Source organism: Stegastes partitus, unplaced genomic scaffold (assembly GCF_000690725.1).
Source record: "Stegastes partitus isolate 25-593 unplaced genomic scaffold, Stegastes_partitus-1.0.2 Scaffold711, whole genome shotgun sequence".
NCBI classification, from domain to species: domain Eukaryota; kingdom Metazoa; phylum Chordata; class Actinopteri; family Pomacentridae; genus Stegastes; species Stegastes partitus.
Window position 1 is genome coordinate 58682 of NW_007578442.1, and position 26261 is coordinate 84942.

A 26261-nucleotide genomic window follows, 5' to 3' on the forward strand; every position below is an offset into this window, starting at 1 on the left:
TGCTAAAAACAACACCACAAGTCCCATCTTAGATGCTAATAAGGCTCACGAACAGATTTATTGAAAGCGACCGAGGCATCTGACAAATGCGCACTTGTTTGCAAAATACCATCGTGAAAATCCTGCAAGAGCTCGCCTCGGACAAATTCAACAAGCTGTTCACGCAGCTTTCACTCACAGTTGGTGGCGACGCGGCAGAAATCCTCCTGCAGCTTGGCCACATCGAAAGGGGAATCCAGGGATTCGGGGTCGACTTTGTCATTGCCGAGTGCAGCGGTGGAGAGGTTGGGGTTCGAGGCGTGGAGGCGGACAGAGCCGGAGGAGATGCAGCTGGGTACCTACGCAGGAGGAGCAGAGAAGCTTCAGAGACTCACAGCGAATACAATATTAAGCATGATCACGCTTTATTGTCATGTTGTCTACCTGAAGAGTTGTTTTGACATCTTTATTGTAGTTTTTTGAGCGCCATTTCCGCGGTAGTCTCTTTTCTTTTTTGGGGCTGTCAAATGTAGACGTCTAGTGAACATAAGACACAATACGTGACAGAGATTTTTATTATGAGAAAGGCTTTTTATAGGGAGCTGCTTCAGAAGGCACAAGATGTAATACAGTCTATATTTAGCAGCAGATGACTTGACGACAACAAAATTTATTGATGAAGGAAGGAATTTAAGCACACAAAAAAAGACTGCATAAGATTCTAGTACTATGGATTTGATTTACAGTGTCTAAGATTTAGTCTTGCTGACCTGCAGGGCTTGAATGGACGGAGCCGAATATGTCCGGTGAAGGACTTCCATGCTCTGAAGCAGGTGGTTAAGCTCCAGCAGGTAGGCTTCGCATACTGACAAGTCTGCAGAAAGGAGGAAAAAGTGTGAGAGTAAAAAAGAAAGACACAAACAAAAATCTAGAAAGATATGAGAATAAACCTGGAAAAAATTAGTCTTGCATCTCATTGGGCCAGTAAAGACAGACACAACAATCACTTCCTGAACAGACAGCGTAAAGTGCTGCTATATCAGGGTGACAACGGTAGAAGCAGGCTCCAAATAGAACTAGAGTTAAATCATGTCCTTTGTTCAAATAGACTCTGCAGGTTTAAGCTGACACTGCTCACATTGCAGAAGTTTTAAAATCTTAAAATCTGGTTGCATCAAGCACATAAGGAGATATTCTTCTCTCTAATCTCAGACATGCACACACAACAAGATTTTAAATATGAGCAAACACTACAGCATATTACTGAGCAGTGCACCACCTCACATTATCTCATGGGGTAACAGATTTACACAAAATGGAGACAACAGTTTGCTGAAATGGTAATAATACTTTGAAAGAAGGAGTTTTGATGAGAAAGTAGATGGGGAGATGCGGTCGAAACAGTTTGTCTATCCTTCAGTGAGAACGAGAGGTGAGATTTATCAGTTTTAATATCTCAGCCGCAAAGACTAGAATGTTTTGTGACGCTTGGAAACAACATGACAATCGTAACCAACCAGATTTTCACTTGTAAATATCAAACATGTTTCATGTTGTTGAGGCAGCCCCGATGAGTGATGAGGGAACAGTGTGGGTGGTTTAGGAATGTATCTGCAAACCCACAACATTAACAAATAATCTGGGCCAAACATCAGCTCAGACAAAGATCCCGGACCAGATTTCTCCTCTGATTGTCAGGCGGGGTGAAACGGGGGTAAATGAGGCTTGTGTACTGTGATCCCGGTTTCAAAGGTTTTTTTCTCTCGCCAAGACATGGATCTCTCTGCTACTGCATCCTTCTCGAGTTGCAACAGAATGGCAAAGATATATTACCCCCGTCTGAAAAGGCTTCTCACAGTACCACAAACTAGACAACAACTTCCAATCCTGTCTGCCTAAGAAAGAGGAGAAGGTGAGTGAAATACAAGAGAGTATCAGTTTGAACCATTCAAGACTTTGATGTCTGTGGGGACAAAGAGAAGTTGGAGTCCTCACAGATTACCAAGCAGCTTAGATGGACCAGCACAACACTCAATTGCGTCAACTGCCGAAAAGACTCACAACCACCCAACAGCCACTATTTTAAAACTACTGACAGGTGAAGACTATAACATTGATCATCTTGTTACAAAGTAATGTCCACCTGCAAAAACATGTGTCCTGACATTCAGATGTGACTTACACCTAAACATTGAACTCCCCAACAGCAGCAACCTCCACCAGCAGGAAAATTCAACCAGCCACAACACAGGAACGACTCAGGAACAGCTCAAGGAGCATGAAAAACACCCTGAGACATCCAAATTATCCATCCATCCATTATCTATACACCACTTAATCCTCACGAGGGTCATGGGGGGCTGGAGCCTATCCCAGCTGACTCAGGGTGAAGGCAGGTTCACCTGGACAGGTCACCAGTCTATCACAGGGCTACACTTAGAGACAGACAACCAAGCACACTCACATTCACACCTACGGACAATTTAGAATCACCAATTAACCTCAACATGTTTTTGGACTGTGTGGGAGGAAGCCGGAGAACCCGTAGAGAACCCACGCTGCACGGGGAGAACATGCAAACTCCACGCAGAAAGATCCCGGGTGTCCTCACTGGGACGCGAACCAGTGACCTCCTTGCTGTGAGGCAATGGTGCTAAACACCGAGCCACCTTGCAGCCCACATCCAAACTATTCAGACTTCAATCTGATCAAGCATCAGCGGGATGAACCACAACAAGCCTGATTCATGGAGGCCTCGTCCTGCAACCCACAGAACCCAAAGGATCTGTTGCCAACTACCTGGTGCCAGAAACCACAAGTCACCCCCAGAGGTTGTAAGTCTATGGCTCTATAGGTTAGAGCTACTTTGGTGGCACAAGGGGAACCTACCCAATAGTGGGCAGGTAGTTGTAATGCTGTGGCTGATCACTAGCAAGCCCAGGCTTGAATTGACACTGTTTCAGAGGAGAAGATGTCAGAAACAATTGTAGTGTGAAGTGTAGATATCGAAATTTAATGAGGAGTTGCAGACAACTAAATAAGAGCCAATCCTACTCTAACTATGTGGCAGTCCTCCGGGTATTAATGTATGACTGAGCTGTGGGTAAATTTTCCAAAGTTTATGGTTTTAAAACTCTTCACCTCTCGCTGAGCAGCAAAGTGTTGAAGTGTTGACAGCAAATCATCAGAATCCTAATGAATGAAAACTGAGACAAACAAGTGCCTCAGCAATCAATAGCTTCCTTTTTTAAATAAATACCACCCTGCCAATCTCATCTCACTTGCAAATAAGACAGCAGGCAGACGCGGTTATTGTAAGTACGGAATATAAAAAGAAGTTTGATTGAAAAAGCTTGACTCACTGAGGTTACATCTTCTGCCTCTCGCTGCTTTTGGCAACTTTTCTATAGCGAGGAGGTTCTGAATAGAGCATTGACCTTCGTGAAGGTTTTATTTTTCTTCGCTTTATCTTTGATTCTTATTCTTGAGTTGGTTAACTAAGAAAAGTGTGATAATGAAGGGGTTTAGAATCCAACTTGAAGATTGCTAGATGCCTAATTTATCCACCAGCACAATAGTGTGTCTTAGAGCCATCGAATCTCAGCCAAATCTTTGGATATTTGCGAGGACAGACAGGTGCATTTAATGTTGAGAAACTCCACAGATCACAAGACACTCTGTCGTCTCACCTTTGGAGCATTTGTCCATGTCGTCCGATGACTGCAGCCAGGCAGCTACCTTGGCCTGGCTGTTGGAGCTTAAAGGGAAGGCACCTGCAGAATGCACCGTGGACTGCCTCCGTACAGTCATGCACTGCAGCAGCAAACACACTCAAAGGTCAGTCCAATAACAAGTTGCCTCCTTCATAACATTTGACAGCAGAGGGATTTTCCCTTCTGCAAATATTGTAGATGAACTAATGATGCTCATGAGGAACAACACAGGAGAAAATTAGAAGAATTGAGTGAGCTATTACTTCAAACGGACCGCTTAGTGTTCAGTGACAGTGCGCTGTGTATTGTGCAGCTTTACCTTTCTAATAGAGGCACCGTCAGACATGCTGGGGGAGTTGGGGGAGGGGAAGTGGGGGTAGTAGAAGGACTTCTCGTTAGGGTACATGGCAATTTCATTTTGCCGATAGACCCGATGATGACGCAGCTTGGACACCCATTCATCAAACAGCTCCTGTGACTTAATCTGCAGAGCAGATACCACAATCAGAAATCAACTCAAGGACAAGTAAGGTGGAGGAGGTGTGTCAGTGGAAAAACACACTCACAGGTACGACGAGAGCAGTAATTCACTCTCCAACACACGTGCATACAACACATGAGGTCATTTTAAAGTCATTTCATTGTTAGCATCTGTTCCAGGATTTAACCCTCTGAACCCCAAAACCCACCAGCAGGTTTCAAAGGCATGTGGACTTTTGAAAAAAAAGCCAAAAAGAAAACAATTAACAAAACAAGAAAACGGAAAAACAGAAAGAACGTCAGATTTCCCACTTTCTGATGGTCTTTGAACTACTCATGTGAGACTTGAAGTTCAGCTGGTGAGGTTATCCAAATCTAAGCTTGTAAATCATGATGTTTGCTAACTGTCTGCAGTAGGAAGATTCTTTAAAACACAAAAAATGTTGTCCACCTCAGTGCAACCGAGAAGCCATTAATTACGTGGCTGTGACCAAAAATATGATTATTCAAGTGGACTGCAGGCTGCGTCTAAACACTACAGATAGCAGCATTTATGAGGGTCAGAAACTGTAAAAACAGAAAGATTTGGTGGATTTTCAACATTCTGATGGTCGTTGAACTAGTCATCTGTGACATGCCATTCCATCAGTAGAATAATCCAACATCTTAAATTTGTCCGACATGTCTTATGTAGAAATAAATGAAAACGTGCCGAAAAATAATCATGATGCTGTAATCACAATCTGTAAAAAATGCAAAATTCACTGTGCAACTGTTAACAATTTGCCTGCAACCAATTTGCACCATTTTTCCAGTAACAGTAACATCCACGGCCACTTAAAAAAAAATGTTGCCAATGTTGATTCCACGTTTTTGTTCAATTTTAGTAAAATAAGTAATTAAAGAATAAAACTTTATGCCATGATAACTTCAACATCATACTGCACAAAAGACATTTTTATGCTCCTGTACATCTAGCTATGGCTGTGCTGTTTCCATAGAGGTATAGGACTTTATAGTGGAGTGAAAAATGAGCCCACAGTGAGTAAAAATGTTACATGAGCAAAAAACGCCCAGAGATTGCTTGGAGGTCAGAGGGTTTAAAAGGTATATTGTGAATGATCCATGTTTTGCCCTACCTCCTGTCGGCCTGTGGGGAATCCCTTATATTCATTAGCCTTGTGGTTTACCTTCAGGTGATAGATGTTTTCCTCAGCATCCAGATCGATGCACTTGGCTTTCTTCTTAATGGCCATGACGGAGAGGCCCACATCAATGCAACCGTGCAGTTTCCCTTTCTCAATCTGCAAGGCAAAGTCGACCCAGAATGTTATGAATTCAGAACGATGTCTAGTTTTAAAATGAAATAATAATCCCTTTATTGGCTCTGCCAAGCTGAGTTTCTGCATGGCTGATACATAATTATGTGAGATTGGCAGGTAAAATGCGTAGAGGGATCCTCATCACTGATGAGGGAATTAGGGCCTTTGTGTGCACAGGCACAGGTAGATATTTGAGAGAAGATGATTAGCAGTGTGACAAGAACATTACAAAAGACACAGTATACAGACAGCAGCCCTTTGCACTCACGTCAGCTCCGCACTTTCCATATTTTAGGATACCCTTGTCCAGGAAGAAGTATCTCTGTGGGGAGAAAACAGGACAGTAAGATGCAGCTGAAATGATATGCAGCGTCTCTGACAGCAACACTGAAGTCACTGCTATGACTCTGCGATCATGACAGAGTCAGCCTCTTGTTAATGTATGTCGTTAAAGTCTCTGCAGTGAGATGTTTGTCATCCGAGGCTCTCTTGCATCTGTCTGCCTTTATTACTCTCCCTCTCATTCAGCGGCTCTCCTTCACTCTATTGGTAAATGCAATTCTTGGTGCTTTTACTGTACAGAATCAGACTGTTGAAAGCACAGAGACCTGAAAAGCTCTGACTGTAAGTCAATACTAAACATATACAGCTCTAGTAACCAACAAGCCATCAGCTAATGCATCTGAGAGGCGCACCAAGATATCTAGGCATTATCATCCCCGGCAAAAGCTTTTAGACAGAGTGTAAACAGGCACTGACCCGAGTCACATGTGACCCGACTGCATAAGCTCATCCAATTAGTTTAAAACACAAATGAGTCATGTCAGCACATTTGTAAAGGGAAACTTACAAGTGTGGGGGAAAACCAGGAAATTGAGATGACGTTTAGTCGTCAAGGTTTGAATCCATCACTCTGAGACGTGACTAAGCACTGCAGCGTAATGCGGTTCATCTAAGGACCCTGCAGGTGTTGTTTTATACCTTATGCCAGCCCTTCATAGGCCACTTTCTCCTCTTTAGCATGTAGCCCTCCTGTTTCTGTGGCTCCAGGACGCTGCTGAAGCCTCCACGCAGGCCCTCCACTATTTCCCAGCTGTCCTGCGGGCACACATAGTTTATGAGAACTCTGAGACGACGGCTAGACTGTTAGAAAACACTCACTGACATGCACATCAAAGTTTCCGGTCCAAAATAAATCGAAGAAATCAACCACACAACAAGAGAGAAGATCAGAATCAAAAAGCATTTTGTAATTTGTGGCCGCTGATGTGGTTTTTAGATTTGCTGCCTCATTTCCATCTAGTGTCAATCAGCAAGTGGGAGGCTCTTAAAGTGGGGGATGAGATTGCTGCAGCCATATGAAGGCAGATGTCCAATGCGGGGCTTTGCACACTACTTTTACCTCATGTTCCCATTTACAAAATTAGCTTACCTGTCTAATCTCTCCCTTCACAATAATCATTTCCTGACTGAGATTAGAGCGTTCAAGTCCAAATCCCCCGCAAATACAGAGATTAAGATGATATTTCATCATAAACTAATCCACATAGCTCTGCTATGTTCTTCAGCAGCGTGAATTCCAGGAAAGCAGGATAAACAGCATCAACAGACAGTTTTGTAATGTCTTTGTGGACACAGAAAATGTTGCATAATTTGTGGTTCATGCTGCTTTTTGGTATTACCGGTGCTGAAACAATTAAATCATTACTCAGTTAGTTAACCAGCAGGAAACTGGTGTGTTGTTTAATCGGCCACTACACGTAAACTTTGGCTTACACATCACAAGTATTACGAGTCAGCCTGTATAAACAGTTGTATAATGTGTATTTAGCCAGAACGGACAACCTCCAGGAGCAGCACTGGGCCGTGACATAGCTTTGACACAGTGGCCACAGTCTTCACTTCAGGCCGAAAAGAACTTTGTCCAACACACAGTCATGAGAAAAGATGCATCTTTGAAAGAGCAATCATATTTCACATGTGGTTTTGTCCTAATAAATGGATATACAGTATGCAATAGAACACTGTAGAACATCCCTTAAATGTCAAATGATTCAAAATTGAATCACCTCCTAATATGTGCATGAGTTGATAAGTCAACTTGTTCCCTCTATGTACAGTCACAAATAAATACATTGATATTTTAAACACAGGCCTCAAAGTAGAAACTCAGTGCAAAGCCTGTGATCATTTAAACTAAATTAAGTACACCTGGGATTTCCCCTAAGCCAAATTTCACAAACCTAGTTGTAAAATGCGCTGTGAACACCAGAACCTTCTCAGTTTTGGACCTCTGGACTGTGTCTACCTGCATGTCTGCATCAGAGAACTGAAAACATCTGATTGTGAGGCTTCACAAGGACGGAAAAGGATACAAAAAAAAATCAATAATAGTTGAAGCACAGTCGCAGCAGTAATCAGGAGGTACAGAATAAGCTATAGTGCCCCTAATCAGAGCTGCAGTGGCCGTTTTTCAAAGATGATGACATGGACAGTGAAGTGCTTGCGCAATCTGATTTGTAAAAAGCAGACAGGCACAGGCACAGGGGTTATCATAAGAAATCTGAGTTTCTGAGACAGCTCAGTCAGTGTTAAGGACAGCGCAAAAACATCAGCCCCTTTGGATGCCGTCCAAAAAAGCTTCAGCACAGATCTACAGGATTAAACTTTGCTAAATAGCAAAAAAGAAGAAGCCCCGTGATGCGCATTCTTCAGTCAGATCAGACCAGGATAAATTTGTTCAGCTCAGATGGAGTCCAGTATGTTGAACCTGGCCAGGACAGCCAACAGCGAACGCATAATCCCAACAGTGAAGCACGGAGGTGGGAGTCAGATGATGAATGAGTACAAGATGTATTTAGGAGAAGCCATTTACAGATGCACCATGAATGCTAGAAGATATATGAAAATACTTGCTGACAAGATGACTCTAATTCTGCAGAAGCTTCAAGAAGAGGAATATTCCAGCCTCATAACAATCAAAAGTACACTGCCAAAGCCATACAAAAGTTTTTAAAGAAGAAGAAAAGAAAAAAGCTGAACTATGACTTTGAATCCAAAAGAACATCTTTGGGGTATTTGAAAGAGAGAGTTAGAGCAACACAACTCCTCCAAGCAAAGAGCAGCTCACAAAAAAATATAGCCTCCCAAGAATGACATAACATTGCTCCAAAAAATATGAGTTTCTACTGTGGGGCTTGTATTTTTGATAAAGTGTAAGAGCAAATACTCTGCTGATCACCTCAGAAGTCACGCAATTACTATAAGGTCACACAGTGCTGACTCATTTGACATTTAAGAGATATTGGGATGTGCTCACTTCAGTCACATACTGTAATAATAAGACATCACCTTGGTTTCTCAGAGATTACGCGGGGCACTTTGTACTTTTTACAGACACTTTGTGAGCAATTAATAAAAAAAAAATTAACAGATTAACTGGCAGTGAAAATAATCAGAAGGTACAGCAAGGACGTTCTAGGATTATACTTTAAACTTCATAAAGTTATTCAAGTGGGACAAAAACTTGAGCACAAATGATGTTCGCGTCACAGCTATCCACAGGGACTTTGGGTTCTTGGCAGAGGTTCGAGGTGACTCTCAATTTGTTGTCTCAGTGTGTCCCTGACTGTTCCAGCAAATAACAGCTCTGGCTTAACAAACTGTATCAGTCAGAGAGGCTGAATGCTGGGGGTGAGGCCATCTAAAATAAACCCTCGTATCTGATGGAGGGGGGGGGGGATGGACAAGGGCGTGACTTGTGGGCTGCTCTTCCAGTCGCCCGGAGACCACGTCATGACGGCCTCCTCTGACACAACCGCACTGTGACTCATTGTCACACATTGCCTGGATGCTTTTCTTCAAGGTCAAGAGACACTTTGAAAAGCAGAGCACCAAGAAGACAGCGCTCACGGGGGATCGCTCTCAGCAGGGAAAATGTAAATCCACAATGTTTTCAAACTTGTCCGACATCCCGAACATCAGACCGCGGTTTGAGATTGCTGTCAGAGGAGAGTGGGGGATTGGCCTTTCAAATCAACTGTGTTGTTGTCTGGGTTCAACACATAGAAAAGCAAAATAGTGGAGGTACAGTTGGACGATTTATGATAATAACACTGATGTGCCTTCTTGCCTCAAGTTAGGAGCGAAGATTCATACCTCTATCCTGTTCACAGTAGATATAAATCTGTGGCAAGCAACCGATAAGCTGAGCTCAGCACAAAGATTGGAAAACAGGAGAAACTGTTGGCCCACCTTGTGCTATATATTCATTGCAATATATGATATGTACAGTAACTTTCACCAGAATTTAGAAAGAACTGTTCATTCTGGTGTGATTTTGTTTGGGAGTGCATCTGCATCAAAAAAAAAAAAGGAACATAATTTAACAAAAGCTGAATGAAGTTTGTTCTGCTGCATTCTACAAATAAAATAAATAAATAATTCATTCCTGTAAATAAAATAATGACAATCTAGAGACAAGACTACCAGAAAAAAAATGTTAGAAATACTGTTTAAAGGCTAAAAATAACAGAAAATATCTGTAAAATGATGATAATTCTAAGAGGTTTAAATACAGGAAAACATTTTTTAAAAAAGTTCAAATGTTAAAAGAATAAATTAGCATTTGTGAAAAGACAAGGATTGGCAGTTGAGACACTTACAGAAATTGTTTGCCATTTTTCAGTCCCTAATGTGCAATTTATTTTTCTTTTAAATGACTGTAAATACCTGTAAAATAATGGTATTTTTAATGGATTTAAACTTTTAGAATTTTTTATCAATTCATGGTTAAACATTATAAAAGCATGAAAAAAACATTTATACAGATTTTTATGTGAATGTTATTTACAGTTTTTTTTAAAGTTCACATGCAAATAAACACTTTTCTGTAATTTTACTAGTTATATGATTTTTTTTTTAAGAAAGCAAGGAAAATCTTCAAAATAACACTAAATTGTTCAAAAAGTTAAGTTTAGAATGTGTTTTTTAAAAAAAAAAATTACGATGTGGTGTAAGACTGTCAAATGTTCACTTAGAGCAGGCTTTGCACTGGACATACAGAGCTTTTTGCTGATTTAATAGCCAATTTTATTGCAAGACTCTGCCAACAGAGCATCTGCTTTTGGTCAACATCATTTCCAAAACCAAAATGTTTCATACATCGATGTTGAGATATTTTTTTTTCCAGTGTTTCTCCTCTGTTTCTCATTAATTTTGCTGTGCACATGTGGAGCCTGCAAGTCAACGAACTCTGATGTCGTCTGAACAGTTTAAGAAAAACAACGCAACCAATCCAAAAACTTCAATTAGAGTTAATGATGTACTATCACTTATCTTGCACATTAATAACAGAAAATATGAATCGCCAGAGTTTTCATTTTCATATCAAGTGCAAAAAAAAAAGTTGTAGCATGATGTGTTTGAGCTAAGTTGCCTTATTCCACAACACTCTTCCTGTGATGTGACTATCGCACATATTTAGATGCTAAAACGACATATTGTATATAAATCCACCAACCAGCGCCACCACGCTGCAGTCACTGATTAAGATGGTGACCGAGAAATAGCAAGTTAATGAGTGAACTAGAATGACTGGAACGTGAATTCCAGCTTAATATCCACCACACAGACATGACAGTGGCACTACTCATTAATTCATTTATATATTTACTCAACACACTGAGATTTACTTGCTTGAACAGGAAAGCTTTCCTTTTGATTAGACATGGAAAACTGATCAGCAGAAGATTTCTCCCAGCGTTGACGGGATTTTCTCGATTCCTTGGTTTTCAGTGATGTTTGTCTGCTATTTTATTTGTCTGCCAGCAAGATTACACAGAAGCTCCTCTGCTGAATTTGATGAAACTTGGCTGCGAGGTGGAACAGGGCAAAAAGAAGAAACCATTAATTTTAGTGCTGATACGGACCTCGTTTTTTTAAAATTGCGAGAAAGGGCATCGACCTTGGAGGAGGACTGTGCTTTCTGAGTGTTCTTCTAGTTTTGTAGTTTGATCAGATCCACACATTTATTCTGTGCCAAGTACAAAACTTATTGTATAGGTAAGTGAGTATACAAGAAACTAAATACAAATGACTTTTTAAGTTTAACATTGTCAACAATTAAATCACATCATTCCTGGTTGTGAAGCTAAACATCTGTCTTCACTTTTCTGGTGCTTTAAAGCAAACCATGATAGAGGCTAATGAGATCTGGAACAGCTGTGTATCACTAAAGGATATTACAGGAGTTTTGTTTGTGTGTCGCTAATAAAAATGCCCCTTTCAGTTCCTGTATTTGTCGTTTCTCCAAAGAAGAGTCTTGTTTGTGCTGTGGGCAGTACGAGAGTGAAACTTTATTACTCTCATTTCCAAAAAGGAAAAAAGCTGTTGCGGGTAATGAAAAATTAATGAGTCCGCCGCCTGCAGATAAACGCTGAAGGCAAATGCAAAAAAACAGTTTGTTCGTGGCGCTAATATCTTGTCTGTGTTGTGCGTGAGAGAATTACCTTTGGGGGAGTTGTTGCGAGATTGCATTTTAGTAATTCAGAGCACTTGAAAATGTTCCACGCTTGTACAAAAAGTGCTGTTGTCTGACGCCGAGGACGAGATGGGGATTTTCTAATAGAAAATGTCACTCAAGTTGGGAGCTTTCATTCTTTGTTGCATGAGATCTATAATGCAAACATGAAGCTTGTGTGCTTAACCCGTCTATTTCCTTCAAATTTACTGACATCTTTTATCCTTGGGTTTAATTTGACCTCCAGAAAATTATCATCATTAAAACTGCCACCCAAGTTTATGTGTAAATAGCCCTTTAAATAAAACTGAAAAAATTATGTCAATCACTTGTTTAGAGAGGGCTGCAGGGTGGCGCAGTTGGTAGCACTGTTGCCTCGCAGCAAGAAGGTCGCCAGTTCGCGTCCCGGTGGGGGCACCGGAATCTTTCTGCGTGGAGTTTGCATGTTCTCCCCGTGCAGCGTGGGTTCTCTCCGGGTTCTCCGGCTTCCTCCCACAAGGTCCAAAAACATCCATCCATTATCTATACACTGCTTAATCCTCATTAGGGTCGCGGGGGAGCTGGAGCCTATCCCAGCCGACTTAGGGCGAAGGCAGGGGACACCCTGGACAGGTCGCCAGTCTATCACAGGGCTACACTTATAGACAGACAACCAAGCACACTCACATTCACACCTACGGACAATTTAGAATCACCAATTAACCTCAGCATGTTTTTGGACCTTGTAGGAGGAAGCCGGAGAACCCGGAGAGAACCCACGCTGCACAGGAAGAACATGCAAACTCCACACAGAAAGATTCCGGGTGTCCTCACCGGGACGCGAACCGGCAACCTGCGAGGCAACAGTGCTACCAACTGCGCCACCTTGCAGCCCGCCCAAAAACATGTTGAGGTTAATTGGTGATTCTAAATTGTCCGTAGGTGTGAATGTGAGTGTGCTTGGTTGTCTGTCTCTAAGTGTAGCCCTGTGATAGACTGACAACCTGTCCAGGGTGTCTCCTGCCTTCGCCCTAAATCAGCTGGGATAGACTCCAGCCCCCCATGACCCTAGTGAGGATTAAGCGGTGTATAGATAATGGATGGAGACTTATTTAGAGACATTAAACATTGAATGGGGTCAAATTGACCCCAAAGATAATAGGAGGGTTAAGTCTTTTATTTCCTCCCTGATGGCGTCCTCTGAGCTGCACATAATGAGGAAGAACAGTCCAACCTTCCTCCCTTCCATGTACGTAACAGCATGATGTAACATGAGCGTTACCTGTCGGCTGTCATGCTTGGACGAGGAGCTGCTGTTGCTGCGTGACATCGAGGAGATCTTCTGCGACATGGCTGAGCTGCGCTCCTCCGAGCTCATTGTGCTGCAGGTCGGCCGGGGCAGGCTACAGCTGGACCTTCAGGAACATTCCTCTACTGGGAAAAGAAGAAGAAGAAGAAGAAGAAGGGTTAGAGAGCAGGTCAGGAGGGGGACAGGAAGATGGTTTGAATGGACGAGCCCTCTAAAAGCTTTTTAGCTCTGGCTGATCAGTGCATTAAGTCATTTTGAGCGATTAGCTTTTTCCGTCGTCGCGTGGCAGAAATGCTGCACAAAGTTCTCAACATCAGCAAACAAAGTTGACAGACACAACTGGAGGACATAAATTGGGCTGCAAATAAAGAGGCAGCAGGTTTAAATTATTCATATCTTGCCCTTTAAGGAAGTGATGGATTGTCAACATTTGAGGATAATATAAATCTAAAGCAGCCACTTGAACTACATTTGCACAGCAGTGCCAGAAAATATTGTGCAGTCAGGGAAAGGGCAGAACTTTTATCAGCAGTAGACACACTTATGATGCAAAATGGCCAATTTTAAGTTGCTTTGTCGTGTCTAAGTGATTAACTGATCAGCTAATGGAACATTAACTGACATAAGTATTTGGACAGTGACCCAGTTTCCTTAATTTTGCCTCTGTTCACCACCACAGTGAAACGAAGAAGGGCATGATTGAAGCCTTTCATCTTTAAGTGAGGGGTTTCAAAAAAAAAAGTGAGTATTTAGAAATTACAGGCATTCTTTTTAAATTATTATTTTACATGTTTTACAAGTAATTGGACAAACTATCATTTTCATATGAGGATGATTTGCGGTCAATGACTCCCTCAAGTCCTGAACCCATCAGCAGCACCAAATGCAGAGTTTAGATGTTTTGCCAGGCCCTCACTGCAGCTGCCTTCAGTTTTGTTTTCAGTAAAAGCGTCCTAATTGGGTTGAGATCAGGTCGACGCTGCCACTTAAGGACATTTCATTTCTTTGCCTTAAGAAGCTCTCGGGCAGCTCACGGTATGTTTTGGGTCATTATCCGTCTTGTACTGCGAAGCACCGTGCAATTAGGTTTGCAGCATTTGACTAAATCTGAGCAGCTTTCTGCAATTCAGTATGTATCTTCTATCAGCAGTCACATAATCAGTAGACACCAGTGAAACCTTGGCAGCCTTATATACTGAAACACTGCCTCCACCTTGTTGATGTGGTCTGCTTCCTTTCCTTCTCCAGACTCTTGGTTTCCATAATTCAGGCGTTCTGGAGTTGCTGAGTTCACCAGAGCATTTGTTGTTTTTAAGAATGTACCAAAGTGTTGATTTGGCTATTCTTAAAGTTTCAGTTATCTCTTTTTTAGCCTCCTTCACTTTGCATTGATCTTTGGATTGCATGCTGACAGTTCCCATGAGGAGCAGCTACCAAATGCAGATTCAACACTTGGAATCAACTCCAGAGCTTTAATCTCCTTAATCTGTCCTGAAATAATGAGGAAACAGACCACAGCTGGTCATGAAACTGCTTATCATCCGTCCGATTACTTGTGAAGCCTGTGAAAATGGAGGAACTGCATTTAAAAACAAAAAAAAAAGAGGTTGTAATTCCTTAACAGTTAACTCAATATTTCTGTTACACTCCCTGAACTAAATCTGAAAGGCTGCACTTTAATCTCATCTCTATACTTCAGATCTGGTGTGATGGTGCGCAGAGGAAAAATTACAAAAACTATCATTAAAAGCCATCCATCAAGCGAACTAGCAACCTTCTTGCTGCGAGGCAACAGTGCTACCAACTGCGCCACCCTGCAGCCCCAAAACAATGATTTGATCAATTTAAAAAAATGTTAACACATTATTTAAAACTCTGATATTTACCTCTAAAATCAATAAATTCATATAACATTGTAAATTTTAAAAAAAAACAAGCTCCTAAAAGTTCAGGGAGGTTAAAGTCCAACAAAATCCAAACAAAGCCCTGATTAGTAAATGAGTGGTGGCTGATGTCACTCAGCTCAGTTATGAGGGAATTAAAAGGCAAATGACACACGTAATGAGGCACTGAGATGTGAGATTATCAGCAAAATGTAATATCATCACTTCGGCAGAGTGTGAAAATAATTGGGCCTCTTCAGGAAACGGCAGCCTTCAGTCAACACGCCGTCCAATTAACGCTACGCGCCCGGTCCACCACGTCAGCACATGAAACCATATTCTGCTAATGGAACGTGAGTGACAGTTTGGCCGCTCAACAACCAAGCGCGGCGTGTTGCTGTAAATCCTGTCGTCCGCACAGGAGCGGGTCATCGGGTTACTGAGGATGTGCAGCAGTGCTGACTTTGTGGACCATTAGATCTGAGTTCAACGCTGTACTCAGTGACCTTTTATGACATTCTGACATGGTCATGAGCAGATTGTAAGACAATCTTTTAAAAAAAAATAAAAATTCTGGTGTACAAGACAACAAATGCAAACTGCTGAAGTAAATCCTTATATTAATTTACATAAACAATAAGAGCAACATTATTGTTGATTGCTTTCTGTCAACTGACCAACTAATTAATTAGCTAATTGTCTTACCACTAGATTCGTACAGTGAATTATGTTCTGCTATATTGCATTAAAAGCTAAAAAAAAAAGACATTTAATGACATGTATTAAAGCATTTTATTAAATGCAATTTGATTTTTCTTTACTTGATTGATTTTATTGTTCATTTTATTCTATACTTATTTACATATTTATTTTATTTACTGACTATTATTATGATTATTTTTAGCCTTGTGTTTGTGGTTTTACCCTCTATGTTCTTTTATTCCACTTGCTCTTTGCCTTATTCGGATGTGGCATTTTATTATTTTATCCGGTGTTGTTGTTTTGATTCATTTTCAACATCTTTGACCATGTTTTTCTCTATTTCTACACTTTGGCCTCCCTGGTCTTTCTTGTTCTGTTTGGACTGACCAGCCTTCTCTGTTGTTAGTGGCCTTCCTAAGTGTCCTCCTTTTATTTTTTTTGCCAGCAAAGCGTTTTATAAACACGGTTTTAAAAGGTGCTATATACAAAAAGTTAGAATTATTATCATTTCCACATTATGAAAAATGTTTTCTTGCAAATAAAACCTAACTCATAAGTCATATGGCAATCGAATTGTGTTAACACAATGACACTATGGTTATTTAAGATTCAAGATTTATTTATTTGTCATTTTCTCGTGCATCTGTATACACAAAAAAACTAAATAGCGTTTCCCCCTAGTCTGCAACAGCACCACAGAAAAACAATCAGCAGTAGGTTAAAGGAGAAAATAATAAATAAAGATTTGCGAAAAGACAAATAACATAAAAACATTCAAACACAATAGTGGGGCAGGACCCCAATATGTTAAAGTGCTATGAGGCCTTCAGTTAGCAGCACAGTATGTCCAAAGTGCTTGTACTGATGCTTGATATTGTCACAGTTCTACAGCAAGTTCAAACAAATATCACCACATCTCTCATTTTGAATTCGATAGAACATCCAGTTGAGGGACATCCAGGGGTAGACCCAGAACTCACTGCTGAAATTACATATCTAATCTGGCCTGGAAACGCTTCAAGATCCCTCAGGAAATAGATGGATGGATCTCAAGCGGATGAAGACAACAAGATGTGGTTGAAAGCTCTTCAGAAATCTAATCAGTGGATCCTGTGGCTGTCTTTTTCATTTTTTCCGCCTTCCAGTGAAAACCACCGGGTGATCCTGCAGTCTTTGCTTCTTGGAGCTGAACAAGACGCACCACGTGTTGAGTCTGAGGCAGCAGCAAGGTTAATCACATTACCTGCTCTGCATCCGCAACCTTTGTGCTGTGTAATGGCCTCAGCCTATCGTGTTGGGCGGACAAAAGGGTGGTCATCTGAAACCCTCGTCCTTTGGCCGAGCCTCAACCACCCCCTTCTGTCTGTGGACCGCAGGCCGTGGTTTACATTGACAGAGCAGGGCGCCCAAAACGAAGCCACAACAATGGATCAAAGTGGCCGGACACACAAAAAGACACCCTCCTCCCCTCCCCACAGCAGGACAGCATCATCTTGCGGCTCAATTAGCTCTGAATGCTATTAACCAGAGGAGGATAGAAACAGACCAAGCTACAGACAGCCGTGATTTATAAGACACTAAATGTAATCTATCTATCTATCCAATGCTCCCTCACAGTCTTGTATGATTTATTCATCCACTTTCCACTGATCACACCACGCTATGTGCAGGTCTGTAACGCTGTCACCCTTCAGGCCAACCTTTCATCTTATACAACAGCACTTCTCAGGCTTTCATCAGGGTGACAGCAGCGTTAGACGTCAGAGCTCCGGTGATTACCTGTTTTCACTGAAGAAGCTAAATTATGAAGGAATACATGGAGTGTTTGCAATAAAACTGTATGTGTCAGGGGTACCGGGCACAGTTAGTACGGATTTTAACTTCACGTGACAGTCGCTGCTATCGTTTACACAAATGAGAAAGCATGCACGTGAAGACATCGTAAGTGTAATGTTATGCAGAGTTACGCTTGAGACCACAGATTAGTAAAAACAAAAAGGGAGATGCTGAGTGTATCCAGCGCGTTGGGGCCAAAGAAACAGAGGGGATCACATGAACACCGACAGCCACAGAGGACAAAAGATTAACACAGGGCACACGGAAAGTTCCGCCGTCCCTTATGCATACAAATGCATGAGCACAAAGAGACACACGAGCATACGCGGCGCACATACGTCAACACAAATGTGTACAGACAACAGTTCTGAAACCGGAGGAAGTAAATCAGTGGAAACATTCCCCTTTTTCTTTTGTCAAGGTCTGGTGAAGACAAAATCAAAAATGTTGTCTTTCGCATAATTTCATTAGCATTTAAATCTGTGATTAAGATGGCACCGACCTTTAGAAAGAATTATAGTGATTCATGCATTTAATTAAAGTCAATATATACTATGCAGGATGAACAGAATTTACATCATAATGCACATCTGAACACTGATGAGTTGGAAAATCATAAAAGTATCTACTTCACATTGCCCTTGCTTCCACTGCAGCGTGAGCCTATCACGCTCTGAGTTAATAAAGCCCCTTTCAGACATTAGATGCTGCTCTTCAACCTGCAAAAGGGATGGGATTCTGTCACTTCTAAATTTCATCACAGTTTTATTCAGACAGACCCATCAGAGTCCTGGAGTGGGGGCCACAGTATGATATTTGTCACACATGTGGGAGTGGACGCTACATTAAGTGACATTAAAATGACTAAATCTAAATCTGCCGTGTACAAAACTGCTGATAAACTCTGTGTGTGACAGCTCACCTGTCTGCGGCAAAGATAAGCACACAGTATGACCTGCTGTCCAATCCTGATCCATCCTGTCTCCACGTCAGGCATCATTTATACCGATGGTGTAATTAATGAAGTCACTACTGTTGTTCCGCGTGCGTAAATGCAAGCAATGCTCTCGCTTTGGAGACGCTCATGTAGATCCTGCTGCCGTTTGATGCTGCAGGTGTTTAGTACACTCAGAGGAAAGACAAACTAAACTCCTGCTCACTTTAGCAGACACCTTTATCCAAAGTGATGTACATGTGAGAGTAGATCACATTCATACACCAATGGCGACAGAGCTGCCACGCAAGGTGCTGCCTGCCACCGGGAGCAACTTTTGGATTCAGTGTCTTGCCCAAGGACACTCCAACTGTGATGAGGCAGGGGATCAAACCGCCAACCTTGCAATTAGAGGACAACCGCTCTACCACCTGAGCCACAGCCGCCCAAACTACCAGCCATTAATTGTAAATCTCATTTATCTGACCTGTGAGAGACTGTTTTCATTGCAGTAAATGTGAGATAGATGTGAAACTGTAGGGCAAAGTGAATGGAAAAAGGTGATTTGAGATTCTGGTAGTAGGTTTTGGAACACCACAGGAGCTGCAATGTGGAGAAAGTCGTCCCTTTTGGTGCCTAATACAGCAGCAAACAGTTCAGACTTGAGGCATTCTAAAATGTTAAGTATGATGTAACAAGATGGCCATCGCAACTTTTGTGGTAAAGTTACCAGGGTGCTTATTCAGGCATGAAACTGACACCTTCAGTTCAATTAATAGAAAAGAGTGCAAGCGTGAGAGGGGACAAAATCTTGCAGCTGCGCTTTGTCGGGAAAGTTTTGTTGTTTCTCCTGGCTCATCTTTTTCCTCATCCTCACCCCAACTAGTCGAGGCAGATGGCTGCTCTCCCTGGGTCTGGTTCTGCTGGAGGTTTCTCTTTGATAAAAGGGAGTTTTTCTTTTCTTCCAACTGCTCGCTCAATGTGAATCACTGGGTTTTTCCTTAAAACTGTGATAGTCTTGAGATGACTATGTGTACTTTTTACCTCTCTAAGTCACATAAATTGGCCACGTTAATCCTTTTCCTCAAACGGAAAGCACCTCGGATCGACTTCGTTGCTGGAAATGCGCTGTTATCAATAACAGCTACTTGACTTTATGACCTCAGTGGAGTGTTTACCTCGACTTCCCCTCAACGAATGATTGCTAATTACATTCAGGATTGTAAAAATAAGTCAGATGAGGTCACCTCCTTACAGTAAGCAAATTGTTACTGCAGGTTTTAACGGGAAATAATTGCTAATTACAAATAATACACAGCATATTCTCAAGCGTTACTAGTAATAGAGCTGACTATAAATGATATCATTCACCACTGGGACACTTTTCAGTTGTACCCATATCCTCAAATGAGAACTATTAGTCAGAATATGAAGATAATATGCAAAGATGATTAACAATAATTTCTATGTTGGATAACGTTAAACAGAAAGCATCAATATTCATCTGTTCTGATTCCCTGCATACTTGATAAAGTGAAGCTGTAATTCCTCTAAGTGACAAAATGAGTCTACCTGAGGGTCAGTCTACTTGCAGAATAATATAAGCAGTCATTATTACTGGCAATTCCCAGGCTATATTTTACACTATAAAGGAGCAAATATACCATATGTGCAGATGTTCTTTTGAGAGTGTCGCGCAAAACAAAAGGCTAAACGTTTCCTGTGGAGAGGTGACCGACATCTCTTGAATATTCCAGTAAAGTGTGGGTGGATGGAACCCACAATTGTTCTATAATGAGAAACCAGCATGACGCTTGGATGAGAGAGATGTGTAGCTAGCGAGGGCCTAATATTTATACTGGCGGTCCTGATTTTCTCCCACAGTGGCATTTTCATCTTCAACTAGAGAGCCTGCATTCATCCATCCATCCATCCATCCATCCATCCATCCATCCATCCATCCAGCCTCACACAGCCCCTGCAGACTAATCACATTTTAACATGTTTTGCGGATGTTTCTTCCTTTTGTTAGTTAGTATGCAGGACAGAGCAGAAAGGAAATAGAGGGAGAGGTGGGATGGCGTTACTCGGGCTGCAACCAAAAAGTATTTTCAATATTTGTGCTTCAAATGCCAGAAAACAAATGCCTTGTTTTTGACTGTAGCTCTAAAACAATCACACAAGGCACAGTGAAGCAGTCACAAACTAATTACCATTTGGCATTTTTGTTTGAAAAATTACTCGGATGCTAATTAATTTTCCTTTGATCAACTAATTGTTTCTGCTCTGCTGCCAAGACCCCGGCTTGGACTTATTGCATTATAGACGCAGTGTCTTGAATACCCAGACCTATCGGCCCAGCGCTGTCTTAGGGCTGGAGAATGGTTTGGCTTCATTGCACACCCGAGTGTGAGGTGTCAAATAAAATGGTTAATTAACTGAAAGAAGCAAGCAGCCCTGCCTTATGGCCAAATATTCTTTAAAACCTACCATGTTTAGAGGGTAGGTTTCTGCTTGGAGGCTGTTGGTGTCGTTTCTCTCAAATAAAAGATGGAAATGGAAGACTTACACCCAAAGTCTACATCTGGTGATTCTGACAATTAAACACGTAACAGACATGCAGTGGTGGCTGGTCAATACGCCCCAATGACCGGATAAAAAGTAGCTCTTAAACACAATATTCAATTTGAATTAGTTTTAACAAAATAATAACAAAACCAATAATAATGTTCATATTTTTTGTATTATTAACAAATTTAAAATTAGTCTTTAAAGCATGTTTACTAATTTCACACTTCCTGGATGTGGGGCGCGGCCACATGAGTGTGTACGTAGCTCGATAAACTTTTTGTGATCACGTGACCTCGGCCCGGGCTCTGATTGGCAGCTGCAGATTTTCTCACGGGGCGCAGCTCGGTCCTAACCTGGACCCATCCGCTTTTGCCGCAAGCCAATTAATTCTATCTTTATTTGCTTTTGTCTTCTGTGGTTGGATATCAAAACTGTCCTTTGACGTTCTTACGGCTGTGCTTTCTGATAGCGTCACACGGCCTTTCCCCTCCTCTTCTACTAGATGACAGCTACTGTCGTGACGGCTTAATGCATTGGCCATGCTGTCAATGGAGAAAAGGCTGCTCACAGAGACGAGTGACCTCAACTGAAATGTAATTGAGAAGTTTGCTGAGCAGAAAGAGAGAAGAGTCAAATTTTTGTTCAAATAGCAGGGCTCCAGACTGCATATGTGACCTTTTTTTTTTTTTTGAGACTGTGTGAATTGATGAGCATGATGATCATGAAGCTGTATTAGTGTCACTGTAACCAGCACCAGAAGCTGCTGTGTGGACCACAGTGGTGAAAAGTAGAACTTGTATAACTTCGGTGTACCGCGGTATTTACGCTTAAAAACTAGATTTTCTCGTGAAAAATGGAGCACACCTACATTCGCTGTTTTTTTGCTCATAGAAAAGATCGCGTATAGAATACATGTAACACGGTTTCATCTTGGACAAATTAGAACGCCCTTGTTTATTATTTTTAAAGTCATTTTTGGTCGCACACCTGTCTGGTCACACCACAGCCACCAAATAGTATCTACCGCAGCCTGCTATGTGGGGCGTTTTGGGAGCATCAGTAAATCATAGCGTCTAGCGATAAGTAAATGTTCAGCAAGTCATATGCTTTGCCGTTGTCCAGTTGGTCGCACCGGTGCTACCAGTGAAAAAGTTAGTCTGGAGCCCTGAATAGTGTTTTTTTCATTATTCATATTGTGTGTTTTGAGTTTGTGTAGATCTTGTAAATATTGATATAGGTCTGATGAATGGTTTTGAAATTTAGTTAAATAGTTAAATTAGATTATGATTCGAACATCCTCCAAAGGTAGAAAATTTGCATTCCTGTAAATAGTTGTGTCTGATGTTACTCTTATTCTAATTTCTGATTTTAAAATAAAAGGTTGTTTGCAGACTGCGCCTCCCCCACCAAAAACTTTCAACAGCCACCACTGCATACATGTGTGATAAAGACGAGCATATTCTTATTAGGGATGTCCTCATTTTGACAGTTGTCAAGATTGGGATGAGGGTGTCAACTGATCCATATCGCATTGAATCTAAGCCAAATCTTTTGTTTACATCTGCTGTCACGTAATGGAAGTAGCATTATCAATCAATAAATAATTCTGTTAAATAGAATTTAGGCACAAAGGGTTATTTATCTGGTGTCGATATTGCTATTTTAACTCACAGGCACACAATCAGGAAACACAGCAGCTGTTATACAACTGGCATATAGGAACACTGTCTCACTTAAATCTGCTCAATTTAACTTAGGAGCCCTGGCTGGATGCCATTAAGCATCACAGAAGACTTTGTCCTGGTGCCCCTTTACAAGCAAAACACCCACAATGCTCTCTGCTTGCACTTTGAATAAAATGGTAATTCATTGGAAAAAAATAAAAAACAGCACAGCTGCTGTAGTGCACGATACAAATCCGTGTGGCGGGTTACTGCCCAGGAGCTGTTGTGGAAAAGTTTGTAAAGAAATCAGTAACAAACCGAGAGCAGAAGCGGGGACGAGTGCTGACTGAAATGTTCAGACGATGGTAGGCTCACACCCACAATCTACATCTGGTGAATCAGACGACAACAGTATGAAACAGAAAGAGAATCCACCTGGTGGTGAAACCAGGTACTACAGCTGACTGGACTTAAACTGTATCGGATTGGGACTCAGCAGTGGCGGATGCTAAATATTAAATGACTTGGGTTGGAGGCAAAAAAAAACAACAACAAAAAACTTGTTATCACAAGTTATCAGAATTCCAGTCATTAATGGGTTAAAGCTGATAGGCTTGACAACGATAGTGATGTGCACTGGTTTGTGAATGAGCAGCATCCCAGCAATAAGACAGTTTGATAGAATATTTGATAGTTTCACTTAAATGCAAACTCAAAATGATAACACAAAGTTTCACACTCTGTCGCCGTCTCTGTGGCTTTGTACAGCTCTCCCAAGGCATCGTAGTCTGCTGCTACCTGGGATTCCCCCGGTGGAGGCTGCAGCCAATGAAAAATAGGCTTTGGAGTCTACCAACCCCTGTGTCCACCACCACCGCCACCTTACAAGCAACACAGTCCTGGCGGCCTAACCCAAACCGTAATTGACAATGTGAAGCCTCTGCCTGGATATACCAGGTCCTGACCAACCACTAGGAACCTTAGCGATACAGCAGCTTCTGGGTTTTACTTGTTTTCTTTATTTAATATGTATAAAGGTCATCATTCCTTCATCCTAATTTATTATTTAGGTGGTTAATTTATTTGCTTGTGTGTGTGTTTTTCATCGTTGTGTTAAAATCATTACCTCTGTACCTTGACAAAGTGACTAAATTCAAATTAAATCTTTTTACTCCTCGTCCTTATTAAAAATAGGTCAATGAAACATTTTATTGTGATGAATTTTTAACAACGTCGCTTTACTTAAAATCATTATCCAGCGGTGAAAAACAACGATGAATACCAACAAGCACCACAAACACACCTCAGCAGCTGCCTTTCAAAGCCGCACTGTTAGAAAACCCAGACTCTCCCAGCTGAAGGCGTACCAGAGATCTGTCAACAAGTCCTCGGTCCGCTATAGATCTCAGTTGAAGCTACAAATGGCTTAATGTCCCTTTAAGCTGCACTAACTACATTGACAGAAGCTGAGAGCCCTCTATTACATCTCATCTGCAGTTCATGTTGCAGATGTTCCTCTGTCCCTCCACTGTCTCCAGAGTCTGCCAAAGGGGCTGACAAGCATAACAGGCTCTCAGCCATCATTAGGATGTGACTCACCAGAATAAACGTCTCATGCTCGAACCCCCACAGTGCAGCTTTCTTAGGAAATAGAGTCGTGTTTGCAAAAATGACAGCACTTAAGCTCCCATTGGCAGCTGATGCATCACGGTAATTCAAAGGGGCTGGGTGGGGATGGACTCCCACTTCTCAGAAATATGAAGTGAAAGTAGCAGAGAAACAATACTGCTGGTGTTCAGTAATGACTAGTGAGAGAAGTGTGCCGAGCGTAGCGGTATGAGCACGGCCCAGGTGACAGATTAGTCATCTTTAAAATATACAGAGAGAAAACTGACTTATTTGAATAACCTTTAAATACATAGAGGTTTACATAATATCATTTTATATGCAAAACCCAGCTGTGAGAGTTGAATTTTATTCCAATTTGAAGCCATAAAAAAGCACTTCCTTCACATAGCTATGAGGCCTGTGTTTATGAAATAGCACATGTTTATGTATAAAGCAAACAGAGCCGCAGGGCAGACTTTAAATAAAAATATAACTCTCATTTTATTAGATAAAAAGGAAAGGCTTTTCAGCTCAGATTGAATCTTCCGTTTTCTTGTGTGAGCGGTTGCTCTGATGAAACAGAATTATCTAAATAGAAGAAAATCAATGTTGATTTAACGTCGCTGCGAGGGCTCTGAGCTCCTCTCTGGTCTCTTTCAGCTCAGGAACAATCTGACTAAAGGTGAGGAAACAAATGACCTCTGCCTGCACCGCGCACTTAACACGCCGCTGCTGCGACCACCTTATCTCTGCAGTCCACCACCGATTTTACGACAGCTCATCCTTCTCAATTCAAAGCTCTTTAGCAACAAAAGCGAAATCTGGTAATTCTGAGGGTGAGTCAATCCTCTAATGTTGTCCATCTATCCATATGACTACACCCCTAAGTCAGAATCCCTTTGCTTTACTTTGATTTCCTTCTGCGGGATACACTCGTCGGAATCTGATTTGTAATGAGCACACGGTTTATTCTTCCTGTTTGCTTTTGCACAGTCATTGAACATTTTCTGCTCGCTTGAGGAGACGCGCTGGTGCTCTGATTCGCTGCATCGAAAAGTTACCACTTTAATAACTGTAATCCTATTACAGCTGTGCATTACGGCGATGGGGTGATGCCACTTAGTCTGTGTGTTATTTCATTATTGAAATGCAGAACAAGTGTTTCTGAGGAGAAACTCTGACATACAAGGAGCAAAAAATAAACAAATTTAAAAAAAAGGGCGTGTCTGAAACAGCAGAAAACAACACGGTCCAAATAGTCTGAAGAAATAATTTGTGACACAGAAAGTATTGTGATTTAACGCTGCAATACGTCAGCTTTTTATGACACCTTTGTTCTTTAATTACCTGCTTTAATTACAACAAGCTGCTGTGAGTGAATATAAAATCTCATCGAATGCTAATTGTCAACTATTATTTTAATACTAAACTATTTGGTATTTAAAGAAGAAAAAAAAGGAAATTCTCCAATTCCAGCTTCTTAAATGTAAATATTTTCTAGTTTCTTTCCTCTTCTATGACAATAAGTTGAATGTCTTTTAGTTGTGGACAAAACACGACATTAAAAGACGTCATCTTCAACTTTGGTAAACGACATGCTCAGCATTTTCTGACATTTCATAGACCAAGCTAATCAATCAGTAGAAAAAAATTCTATTTATTTGACAATGAAAAGAAAAATGTATAATATTTAAAATTACATTGACATTTATCTTGTACAAGTTTTTGAAGAAGATATTAGAGGTAGGGGTCAACTCAATG

General features: G+C 41.3%; 1 protein-coding gene across 1 annotated transcript in view; it reads right to left on the reverse strand.

Moving 5' to 3' along the window:
• The window catches only part of osbpl3b (oxysterol binding protein-like 3b), a 56699-nt gene that overhangs the window by 20631 nt on the left and 9807 nt on the right, over positions 1-26261 (reverse strand). The window contains exons 2-10 of the mRNA XM_008291036.1: positions 13276-13427; positions 6476-6592; positions 5763-5816; positions 5363-5476; positions 4012-4176; positions 3669-3792; positions 750-853; positions 424-516; positions 179-338 (exon numbers count right to left, since the gene is read on the reverse strand). Coding sequence (XP_008289258.1) covers positions 179-338; positions 424-516; positions 750-853; positions 3669-3792; positions 4012-4176; positions 5363-5476; positions 5763-5816; positions 6476-6592; positions 13276-13371 — 1027 coding nt within the window. The 5' untranslated portion in view covers positions 13372-13427. The remainder of the gene's footprint in view (positions 1-178; positions 339-423; positions 517-749; positions 854-3668; positions 3793-4011; positions 4177-5362; positions 5477-5762; positions 5817-6475; positions 6593-13275; positions 13428-26261) is intronic.